The sequence below is a fragment of the Carya illinoinensis genome, chromosome 9 (genome assembly GCF_018687715.1).
Source record: "Carya illinoinensis cultivar Pawnee chromosome 9, C.illinoinensisPawnee_v1, whole genome shotgun sequence".
NCBI classification, from domain to species: domain Eukaryota; kingdom Viridiplantae; phylum Streptophyta; class Magnoliopsida; order Fagales; family Juglandaceae; genus Carya; species Carya illinoinensis.
In genome coordinates this window covers 23843261-23856730 of record NC_056760.1, presented here as the reverse complement: position 1 = coordinate 23856730, position 13470 = coordinate 23843261, and the positions used below count along the sequence as shown (strand labels likewise).

The following is a 13470-nucleotide window of genomic DNA, read 5'->3' as shown; positions in this document are numbered from 1 at the left end:
AGTGAGCCATATCCTGAGGAAAAAAAAAATATAAGTTAAAATATAATAAAAAAATCCCTAAATGTTTGCAGATATATATACATATTATGACATATATGGATTATACAAAATTAAAATATCATCATTATAAATTTACATAATTTTGACAGTAAATATATTAAAAAATTCAACTATTTAAATACCCAAAATAGACTATAATAAGAGGAGAAAATAGAAATTGAATTAAATAAAGAAACGTTCGAACGTTACACAATTGACGTTCGAACTATAAAATTATGCTACTTAGAAATAAATTACGTCCGAATGTACAATGATTTGACATTCGAACGTAATATTAAATAATCGAACGTAAACCATTAACATTCAAACGTACTTAGTCAAACTAATATAACAAAATGACATCCGAATGTAAATTTACGTCCGAATGTAACTTTGCATAAACGTTCGAATGTACTAATCAATGTACATTTGATCCGAACGTCTTATTTATACGTTCGAATGTTCTATTTACGTGCGAACGTACGTATCGAACGTCATATTGAAACGTTCGATAGTACATTTAATAAATTTGCACAGTGACGTGCGAACGTTACACTTTAACGTTCGGATGTAATGAACTTGAAACGTCACACGTTCGGACATATTTGCTAATGGAAGAATTTGAACGGTTTACGTTCGGACGTTTATTTTGTAACGTTTATTAATATATATTATTAATATATATTATTAATATATTATAGTATATGTATTATAACTATATTATTACTAATATAATATACTATAGTAGTATATTATATTAGAGTACTATAATATATATTATATATTATATAATATAGTATATATATATTCTAATATATAATCTAGTGTATATATAATAGTATATTATATTAATATACTATCTATATATATAGTATAGATACTTTTTATATCATATAGTATATATAATAGTATTAATATATATACTATCTAGTATATATAAAATATATTAAATATATATATATAGTATTTAATATAATATTGTATAAAATAATAATATAATATAAAATAAAATAACAATAACTATAAAATAACAATATCTATTATATAATAACCATTGGCTCTGATACCAACTATGTATACCAGGATATATATAATAGATAATATAATAGATATATTAATAGATAATAGAATAAATATTAATAAACAAATGCATGAAGTGCAGAAAATAAGAGCATGAATAAAAATAAAGAACAATATAAGATAAAATCAACTTTATTGAAAACATAATACTTACAAGGAGATTAATTCTCAAAGGATTGAAAGGCAGGAGACATAGAAAGGAGTTTACAAGAGAGAGAGAGGTTTTGAGAGTGACGAAAGAGAAGGACTAGGAATGGCTTCAGATGGGATATTTTATAGTTATTGTTATTTTATCTATTAATTCTAATATAATATTTTCATGTGACAATAATACATTAATAGTTTTATTACAGATACAATTATTTTTATCTAGACAATTACAAACATGAATTTCATCTTCTTTTGACTCGTTATCAAAAGATTGCTCTGAAAAACTTGATTATTTTAATTGATAAATTTCATCTTCTTCTGAAGAAATTTCATCTTCTTCACTTGATTGTATAAAGATATTTAGTAATTTTTCTTTTACTTCTTCAGGTATATCTAATTCATTAATTTCTTTTTTAACCTTACAATTTGATGCATAATGTCCAACCTTTCCACATTTATAACATACAATTTGTTTTTTCTTTTTATTAAACTTTTTTGTATTCTTTACTGGTTTCTTATATACGGGTTTTTCATTTGGTTTTTTATAAGGTTTTTTGTAATTTCTTTTCTTATTTGGATAAGTTTTATAAATTCTTCTTCCTTTTTTATGTCTTGTAGATGGAGCTAATAATAGATAATAACCAAACTGTTCACAAAAGGTACCTAATTCTTTTGTAGCAAATTTCTTTTTTTTTTTTCCATTTACTTTTTTAATCTTATATCATTGCACATAATCAGATCAGTTCTATTAATAGAAGATATTATATCTCCTTATGTAAGATTAATAAAATCAATAGTACTATCTGATTTTACTAAAGATTCTCATACCTTTTGGGCGAAGTAATATGGAAGTCCGGCTATGAACTTTTCCTTCCAGTATGGTTGTTGGCAATCATCTCTGATCATAACTTTAGTTAGAAAGACATCTTTATACCATCTAAAATCGAATAATCTAGGACATCTTAAATTAATTAATAAATCACTAGTTCTTTCTTTTAAATTGGAAAGGATCACCTACAAAATGTTTTGTTAATATAAATATTAAAGTATTAACAGCATCTTCTATAGGTTGACCATCTTCTGTCTTAATCTCTTGCATATTTTCATCATGCTTATAAGCACTTAATATTTTTATTCTTTGTTCTTGTGTAAGATAATGATCCCACCAGCCTTTTAATTGGCCAGTGAAACCTGTAACTAGAACATGTGCTACTTGATGATCTGACCTCCTACTGGCTTTATAAACATTAGCTACCATAATCATTTCTTGAAAATGATTTAATATTTCATATTCAGATAATCCATCTATATTCCATTCATATAATGCATCTGGTGTAAGAGCATATCTCACTATATGTTCTCTTTCCTCGAATTGTATATCCGAAGGGGTAGGCCTTGGATACCAATTACGAGTAATAGAAGTATGCCTTGCATATTCCCTAGGATAAAATTCCCTACTATGATTTCCTTTAATTTTGTTTATTTGTAATTCTTTGAATTGATTTTCAATATTATTAATTTCAGAATCAGATAGGTCAGGATCACATCCTTTAACTGTAGTATATAGGATCCATTATAAATTAATGAAAACAACATTAGAGCCACAGGCTCTCATTACTAGTCCAAAAGGCTACACATTATTATTACAATCTAGTACACCAAATTCTAGCATACAAATTCCTAAACAAATTCATTGGAATCATATTACTCTTCCTAACGAATGGCAATTAGATATTATTCCATTACCAAATGTAGAAAATAATTCTAAAGATGATTTAGACTATATAGATCAAAACCAGGATGGAACAGTCCAAATTGCCTTTCAACCTTTTAGGAGATCATTTTCTCATTATTCTTCTCCAGCACCCTCCAGCTATCATACACCACGATCTACAATCAGTAGAAATAGGTCTCAAAATTTTGATAATAGATCTGCAATTACTTCAGTATCTAGAAATAAAATACAAAATTTTGATACCAGATCTCAAAATCTAGATATTCAAATCCGGGGAGTTATTCCTAGAAATATTATTGATACACCAGTATATTCAGTCAATAACCCTGATTCAGCATCCTCTTCTTCTTTTTTTTTTTTTTTGATAATCAGAAAAACCTTTCATTCAAATCAATTATCCTTACAAATAGCAAGTTTATAAGCCATAAAGCTTGACTAACAAAAGAAGGACAATAATCCCACCACATACAAATATCATCAATCGACCAAGCATGTCTTGCCAAAAGATGAGCCACCAAATTGCCTAAACGGTTGACATGCACAACTTTAACTTCTTGGAATCCCTCCATAAGCCTTCGTATGTCTTGAAGAATAAAAGCAAAATCTGTTAAACATACAGAATTTTCATTCAAAGCATTAACCAAAACCAAACAATCAGTTTCAAGCATAATTTTTGGGACACCCCATTGAGCACACAGCTGTAACCCTCTGAGAAGTGCAACTGCCTCAATAAACTCAGCAAGAGATACCTCTTTCTCTACCTTAGAGCAAGCCACGACAACCTCACCATACTGATCCCGCAACACCACCCCAATCCTAGCAACAGAATGTTCAGGAAAGGTGGCCCCATCAATATTCAGTTTCAGAAAATCATTTGGAGGAGGATGCCATCTTACTACCTTAGTAATCTTCTAATTTGAAGCATCAAACAACTGCACCAGTGCATATTCTTGTTGTAAAGAAAGAGCATTATTAACAGTCACATGAATATGCATAGAAATATTCTCATAAATCCTTTTATTCATTCTATACCAAAGTCCCCATGTTATAGCTATAAATCTGGCCAACAGAGAATCAGAACCTCTTACACGGGCTAAATTTGCCAGATCCCAGAAGGACAAATCAGGTTGCATGTTATCCATTTGAGAACAAAAAACCCCCCACACACTCCTTACTTCCGAACAAAAAAACAAAGCATGAGCAGCATCTTCCATACCTTGATTACAAATCAAGCCCACAGGTTGCATCATCCAATACATGTTTCTTCTTCAGATTCAGGTAGGTTGGAAGCTTCTCCTGACACGCCCTCCATGCAAAAACCTTCATCTTTTTAGGAAGTTTCAGATGCCATAATGACTTCCAAAACACAACCTCAGATCTGCCAGTAGAAGACTGCCCATTTGAAAGATGTTGATTATGTTGAAGATATCGATAAGCACTCTTAACAGAAAAACTTCCATTCTTTTCATGACTCCAATACAAGGAGTCTTCAGCATATACAGAAACTTGTAGTTTTAAAATTTGTTGAACTAAATTTGGATTGAATAGAGCTCTCACCATATGAACATTCCACCAACCTGTGCTTCCATCTATCAAAGAATGAACTTTTAAGTTTTCATCAACCTCCACCAAAGCTGAGACACTTGAACACTCCAGTAACCATGGATCCTTAAAAATACGAACAGTTTGCCCATTCCCCACATGCCTCCTACAACCTTTTCTCAAACAATCAAGAGCTTCCCAAATTCCCTTCCAAACATAAGATGAGCTAGCACCAGCTTTGGCTTCAAATAAACTTGAATTCGGAAAATACTTGGCTTTATAAAGTTTGTAAAGAAGAGAATCCACATTTCTTAAGAGCCTCCACCCTTGTTTAGCCAAAAGGGCTAAATTAAGTAGATGGAGGTCTCTAAAACCCATCCCACCGTGGAATTTTGAAACACACAACTTCTCCCATCTACACCAATGAATTTTATTTTTTCGAGATTGATCACCCCACCAAAATTTTGCCATCATCATCTCTAACTCATGACACAAAGTTTTAGGAAACAAAAAACAACTCATGGTATAAGTAGGAATAGACATAGCTACAGCTTTAATGAGCACCTCCCTACCCCCTTGAGATAACAGATTCCCCTTCCATACCTGTAACTTCTGCCACATTCTCTTCTTTATATCAGAAAAAGCTTGTTTTTTTGACCTCCCAACCATGGGAGGCAGCCCTAAATACTTCTCATACTACTGTGTAAAGTTGCCACCCCAGAACTGCATAATATCTCTTTTTAGGTCATTATTCACATTTTTGCTAAAAACCATAGAAGTTTTTTCCTTATTAATACATTGGCCCGAAGCTCTCTCATACTTGTTCAACAAAGATTGGATCTTCACATTTGTAATCACATCAGCCTTGCAAAAAATGACACTATCATCCGCAAATAGCAAGTGGTTTATTCTAGGAGCACCTCTACAAATCCTTATACCATCCACCTCTTCCCTACCAGCATTTCTTTTCAGCAAAGAAAATAAGACCTTCCGTGCACAGAAGAAATAAATAAGGTGATAACGGATCCCCTTGTCTAAGGCCCTGAGAAGGGATAATAGGGCCTTTAGGACTTCCATTGACTAAAACAGAAAAAGAAACTGTTATAACACACTGCATAATCAAAAAAATGAGTTTCTTATCAAAACCAATGGACTCCATAATTTTTTCTAAGAACAGCCATTCTACCCTATCATATGATTTACTCATATCAAGTTTGAGAGACAGCAACTCGTAGGCAATAAGAACATTATCCGAAATCTGTCTACCAGGAACAAACGCGCTTTGAGAATCAGAGATAATATCCGGCAAAACTCTCTTAAGTCTATTAGCAATGACTTTAGAAAGGATCTTATAGAGCACATTACATAGACTAATGGGATGGAAATCTGCTACCTTTGAAGGAGAAGCTTTCTTAGGGATTAGAGTAATGAAAGTATGGTTTAAACCACTAGGAAACATTCCGGAATTCAAAGCTGAAAGTAAAGCATTTGTAATGGAGTTACCTAACACACCCCAATATTTCTGAAAGAAAAGAGGAGGCATACCATCTGGTCCAGGGGCCTTAGAAGGGTGCATTTGTTTTAAAGCTACCTCCACCTCCTCAGCAACATAAGGTTTTAACAGTTCCTAATTCATCTCAGCAGTGACTCTTGCCTCAACACCCGAAAGAACATCCTCCATATCCACACGATCTGCAACAGTGAACAGATTCTGAAAATATTCAGTAATTAAGACATCCATCTGATCCCCTTTTTGCCAAATCCTAGACTCATCTTGCAACTGCATAATACTATTCTTTCTTCGTCTAGTAGATGCCTTAGAATGAAAATACTGGGAATTACAATCCCCTTCTCTGAGCCACTTCACCCGAGATCTTTGCTTCCATATTAACTCATCCCTTTCAAGCCATTTTTGAACCTCAAGACATGCTTGTTTATGTTCCTCTAGAAGATGTGATCTAGAGTCATTCTCTTCTAAGCATTGAAGCCTCCTTTTAGCACTAGCTAAATTTTTCTGCACATGGCCAAAAGAAGCCTTATTCCATCTTCCTAACTCAGTAGCACAGCTAGAAATTCTTCCCATAATCTGATCCAAAGAAATAGGACCATTTCTCTGGCACCAAACCCTCTCAATAATTGAAGAACATTCCTTTTCGCCCACCCACATAGCCTTAAATCTAAACAACCTCCTACTCCTCCTTCTAAACAAAGCCCCTTCAGTATCCAACCATATTGGAATGTGATCGGAGTAGGCTGCAACTCCATGTGTTACTTGAAGATTTAGAAACATATCACACCACAAAGAATTGGCAAGAAAGCGATCTAACCTTTCCTTCACTAAATCCTCCTCTCCTCTATGATTACTCCAAGTAAAAGCAGGACCTACATAACCCAAATCTCTCAAGTGGCAATCTGATAAGACCTCTCGAAACTCCCTCATCTGTAAATCACTTCTTATGTTTCCACCCAGTTTCTCAGAATGATATAAATTTCATTGAAATCTCCAAAAACTATCCATGGTAAAACAACCCCATGGCCCAAAAATTTCAATAGCCTCCAAACTTCAGACCGCTGCCCACTATCAGGATGACCATACACCCCAGTCAACAACCATTCCACCCCATCACAGTTTTTAATAGATGCATGAATATGGTTTCTAGAATAACTAATAATCCTCATATTAATATCCTCTTTCCAAAATAGAGCCAAACCTCTACTTCGACCCACACTGTCAATACCAAAACAACACCGAAAACCCAATCTCAACTTAAAGAAATCCAACCGGCGTGATGATAATTTCATTTCTTGAAGAAACAAAATTTTGGGAACTTCACTCGTGAGTAAATCACGAAGAGAACGAATACTCCGTGGGTTCCCAAGCCCACGGAGATTCCAAGATAAGATTTTCATTGAGCTCGGCGGGGCTGATCATCAGCCACCGCCGCTCTCTCTGTAAGCACCTCCACCGAAATAGATGAAATAGAAGAGGGTTTACCTCATTTAGCATCAACCTCCACAATCGGGATCCCCTTCCTCTTCTTGCCATGGTTTGGAAATCGTTCGGACTGAAGAACAGAAGCTGCCTCATCACCCGTCACCGAACTGCCCTCATACGCCTGGGACTGCACCTTCGGCAATGCCCTAAAACCGAGTCTCTTCCCCCTTCTCTTTTGAGTGTCGTTACGGGAGCCAGACACATCATAAAGTGTTGGGTCTGTGTTACCCGATGGGCCGGAGCCGAAGACCACAAACATATTAGGGGCCCCCAAAACCAGAACGTCCATGAGCCCATCTTCAATTTGAGAAGCTTGAACGACATTGAAAACAACCGTTTCAACCACAGGCTGTTTTGAGCTTGCTTCATCCACAAGAGATTCCAAAACCGCAGCCCCCTCATTCAACGCAAACGGCGTAACAATCGGGACAAATGAAGATTCTTTGTTTGCAGAAATATCAGCCCCCTCAAAATCTGGATTTCTCACCCCCTCTGAATCCATAACGGGCAAACCTCCACTGCCCTTTCCGTTAGCAACCGTCTGTGAACCAAACTCAACCAGAACACCCGTATCCACCCCTGCTTTAGCCGTAGCCGCCATTGTAGACGGACGTCCTCCACCCTTACGAGAAGGAAGAAATCCCGCACGTAGCCATGGACCATAAGGAAGCCTCTGGGAGTCGACTTGGTTTTCATCAATATCCTCACACTCCTTTAGAGAATGACCCAGAATACCACAGTAAAAACATAAATCCAGTAGCCGTTCATAAGAGAACCGTACCCAACAGGACACCCCCTCCTCCACAATCATACGCTTCCGACGCAAAAGCGGTTTGGAAATATTGATGAGAACCCGGACTCTCATGTATTCTCCCCACTCCATCTCCCCATTGTCTAAATCGACTTCTAAAACCTCCCCCAATGCACCCCCAACTAATCTCCCGATGTGCTCATTACGGGCCATTAACGGTAAATCGTGTAACCGGACCCAAAAAGGAGCATGCACCAGATCTAACTTGCCAATCTGCAACCTACCATCAAATTCTTTCAACAAAACCAGATGTTTATCGAAAGACCACCGACCCTCACGCATAACCTTGAGTTTATCCCTCATATCATCAAACTCAACCAACGTAAACTCAGAGTTGAGATCACGAAATCTCACACCCTTGACCAGACGCCAAACTTTCCTCATCGTTTGCTTAAACGCCTCATGATTATAATGCTTCTTGATCAAAAGCTTCATAATCAAACAGCTCGCCCCACGTTCTAAAACATCCTCCAGCCGGTTAATCTCCACCGAAACCGCTTCATTCTCCTTCTCAGTTAATGACAAACTTGCATAAAGTTCATCTAAGGCATCCGCCATGCCGAAAGCCTCGTACGAGAGACGAGAGGAAAAAACCCCTACTCTATCCAGAGAGAGGAAAAAACTAATTCAGCATCCTCTTCTAATCCCCATCAGAATAAAAAACCTTATTCTCCAACCTATTTACAAGTAGTTGGAGATGACGCCCAAATATTTACCCTGAGTAAAGAAGAATTTAAAATTAATAAAGAATATCTTAAACAAGATTATATGAAAGAAGAAAATAAACAGAAAAGACTTTCGTTTTTCTCTACTTTCTCAAAATTAGAAAGAGATTATATCTAAATAAAATACTATGAATATTTAGAAAGTATACAAATTAATATACCTTTCTTCATATGGTTTGAAATATATAAATCAAATCAGTTGTCGACTATAAATAGGACAACTAATCAATAGGTTAAAGTAAAAAATAATCAAATTATTTACGAAGAATACCCTCCTTTTGAAGCTATTAAGTATAATCAAAGAAATACACAAATATTGGCATTACCAATAAAGAGATTAACTTCTCCTGAAACTAAAAATACTGATAATATAATCCAACAAAATAATTATACTAATTTATATTTAAAAACCATGAGTAAACAATTAGAAAGAATTGAAAACTTAATATCTCCTATTAAAACTCCTGTTAAAGAAGTTAAAGAAATTCCTTTGTTTATTCCCCCCCATGAAATACCTGCTCACTTAAAATCTAGTTTTACTAAGACTAAAGAAGATTTACTAGAACAAATCTTTAGCAAATTAGAAAAATTAAATATTGATAATAATGCATCCACTTCAAGACAATCTCATATTAATGTATTAAGTAAGACAGATTCACCTGACCGATCTTAAGAAGTTACAATGATCTTATAATTCTTCTATTGTAGCTTGCCTACTTCTATATACGTGATATCTTTTCATCATTGAGCAATAATCTAGTTTCATTAATAATTATTTTTCCTTAAGATGTTTTATCCTTTCTTGTAAATTATTTAATTCAAGTCTCAAATTATATTCTAAATAATTTAATTCATAGTGATCACGAAAACCAACATTATGTGCCTAATAATTCATCATGAAATTAAACATAAACAGAATAAAACAACAATAAAATAACAATAACTATAAAATTATAATATCTATTATATAATATAAGAGCAAATCACCATAGAGTTGTGCTGCTTTTTATGTACAAAAACAAGCAGAATTAGAAAGAGGTGTTCCTAAATTAGTCATAAATTATAAACCTTTAAACAAAGTTTTACAATGGATTAGATACCCTATTCCTAATAAAAAAGATTTATTATCTCGACTTTATGCTGCTACTATATTTTCAAAATTTGATATGAAAAGCGGATTTTGGCAAATCCAGATTGCTGAAAAAGATAGATACAAAACTACATTTACAGTCCCTTTTGGATATTATGAATGGAATGTTATGCCTTTCGGATTAAAAAATGCTCCTAGTGAATTTCAAAATATTATGAATGAAATATTTACACCTTTCACTCATCTTTCTATAGTTTATATAGATGATGTATTAATATTCTCTTCATCAATTGAACAACATTGAAAATATTTAAATACTTTTGGTCAAATCATTAAACAAAATGAATTAGTAGTTTCATCATCTAAAGTTAAATTATTCCAAAACAAGATTAGATTCCTTGGACATGATATTTATCAAGGAACTATTACCCCAATAAGTAGGGCTATAGAATTTGCTAATAAATTCCATGATGAAATAAAGGATAAGCAACAACTACAAAGATTTCTAGGAAGATTAAATTATGTTGCTGATTTTTATCAAGCACTTAGACCTTTATGTAAACCATTATTCAAAATATTAAAAAAGAATCCACCTCCATGGATAGAAGAACATACAAATATTATAAAAAAAATAAAGGCTCATGCCAAGAAATTACCATGCTTAGGACTCCCATCTCCTGATGCCTTTAAAATTGTTGAAACAGATGCCTCTGATCTTGGTTATGGAGGAATTTTGAAACAAAATTTATCAGATGAAAAGGAACAGATTATTCAATTCCATTCACGATGCTGGAATCCTGCTCAAAAGAATTACAATACTATTAAAAAAGAAATTTTAGCTATTATATTATGCATTTCTAAATTTCAAGATGATCTTTTAAATCAAAAGTTTTTACTTAGAATTGATTGTAAGTCAGCCAAGGAAGTTTTAGTAAAAGATGTAAAAAATTTGGCTGCTAAACAAATTTTTGCAAGATGGCAAGCTATTTTAAATATTTTTGATTTTGATATTGAGCATATTAAAGGAGATTCTAATTTTCTTCCTGATTTTCTATCCTGAGAATTCTTACAGGAAAAATCATGTCTTCCTCAAAGTCCAGAGTGAAATCCAAATCCTCCTATGCCAAATCACCTTCTCCTCCTTATCCTTCACCCTGTCCTTCCGTCACATCAAAACCCTATACAGTATTAGGGACATTACTACAAAACATTAGGCCATCCTATAACCCATTTTCACCATTATCCTCTCCAAAATTACCCACATACTCAAAAGTTGTTTCTTCTTCTGGTTCTTCTCTTCAAATTATTAATCCTCCACCATTATCTCAACCCTTTGTAACTCCTATTATCTTCAAATCCCATTGGCATCTAGTCTTTCCTATTGAATCAGAATTACAACATTTATCTGAACCTCAAAAATTACTTAATGTTTTTCTATTACCAGATTGGCATTATGTTCCCCAAAACATTACCAAGACTCAGAACTTTTATGAATTTATTTTAGTAGACACTGATTCTATTATTATCTCTGAAATCCCCTGTTCTCTACAATCTCAACCTTCTCCACTTGCAACTCCGATTATTGCATTCCACAAAGTTACTATTAAGCAGGTTCTTACCTTAGAACAATGGGGAAAAAGTCCATATTTGACAAGAAGATTTTCTCAGCCATATGATCCTCCTTATTTCGATTATTACGATTATCAGCAAACATGGAACAAAACATTCTTACGACAAAACAAGAATTTGCGCCATTCCTGGTTTCTACATTTTGATAAATTATAGGAAATTAAAACTCTACCACGATGGTTCCTATTATGGTGGGATCAATTTGGACCAGAATCTCTCATTCTTCATCCACCTCTCCAGGAGAGTCTTCAAGCTTTTACATTACAGAACGATTGTCCACCTTCATTATCACACTGTTCACCACTTCTCCTTTTCTTTCTTAAGACCAAATTAAATTGGATCATGAAGTGGGAATATGTCATTAAACCTCATCCTTCTCTCAAAAACATTATGTTCTTGGCCCGCCAAGTCTCTGTAAAATGGTGGAAAAAGTATAATTATGATCATGTTGTAAAAATGTTTTCAAAGATTACCAAGGCTCCTGAGGTTCTTGTTCAAAGAAGCAGACTCCAAGCTCAATTAGCAACAATTATCAATAAAAAAGATTTGAAAAAATTAGCAAAAGCAATGTCATAAGTATCATACAGTGATGAGGAAGAAGACCATCAAGACAGATTATCTCCAGCACAACAGACAACATCATCGCCATTGCAGCAGGCCTCTCCTTCTCAACATGCCTCTCATTCTCATGACAACTCACCATATTATTCCTCACAGATGATGGGTTCTCAAGATTCGTATGAACTGGAACTGGCAAATTATGACCCTCAGATTATGTAATTCCAAAAGATTATCGTCCTTTTGTCCATTATCAAAGCACTGTTCAAGATGCCCATCAGTCAAGAATCATCCAGCTGTCTAGTTACTGTTTAGCCGTCCATGTTTAATAAATTTAGCCGCCTATTTACTGTGTATGAGTTATTGGAGTCACTGTACATATCAGTAATATTATTGTAAGGTACTGTTTTGGAGTCTATAAATAGGCAATTTGTAAGTGAGGAAAGGCATTCAGAAATTCCCATCCGAAGCCATTCCTAGTCCTTCTATTTCGTCACTCTCAAAACCTCTCTCTCTCTTGTAAACTCCTTTCCATGTCTCCTGCCTTTCAATCCAGAAGATCATTGTAACTTCTTAAGATCTAAAATTAAAAGTTTAAGAAATTACCTAAGTATTCTTGCTTTATAAAAAAAATAAAAAATAAAAAAAAGAGTAAAAATTCGTTGGTATAGAATTTTATCAACGGTAACCTACATAAAAGAAAATAGAGTATATTGAGAATCTTGTGATAGTAACCCATGAAAATCCGTTGGTTAGCCCGTTCTTGCTAAGAAGGTTTTAAGGGTGGTCCCGGTGGTGTTCCCTCAAAATCTTAATATACTTATTTCTCTTTTATATAGGAAATCTTTGCATAAAAATTCTATTTCAATGAATTCTTTATTCAAACTTGAAACATCTACTGTTAACACACCTTTAGAAACTGAAAATGTAAATCAAGAAGATTATAGCATAATAGACATAGAAAGAAATTTACAAGATTGGACAATTCCTAATGTACCTAAAAATCAAATATATAAAAATTCAACTTTTTCCTCAAAATTATCATTCCTTACAAATTATACAATTAAAACAGTAGAAAAAACTATTAGCCTAAATAATGATTATGAATCATTACAA

At 33.8% G+C, this 13470-nt stretch overlaps 1 protein-coding gene across 1 annotated transcript; it reads right to left on the bottom strand.

Annotated features, from left to right (window-relative positions):
* Window positions 1-6173: 6173 nt before the first annotated feature.
* Window positions 6174-6986, bottom strand: LOC122276942. The gene has a single exon (XM_043086829.1). It carries the CDS (start codon window positions 6984-6986, stop codon window positions 6174-6176), a length of 813 nt encoding a protein of 270 aa, XP_042942763.1.
* Between the last annotated feature and the right edge of the window lie 6484 nt (window positions 6987-13470).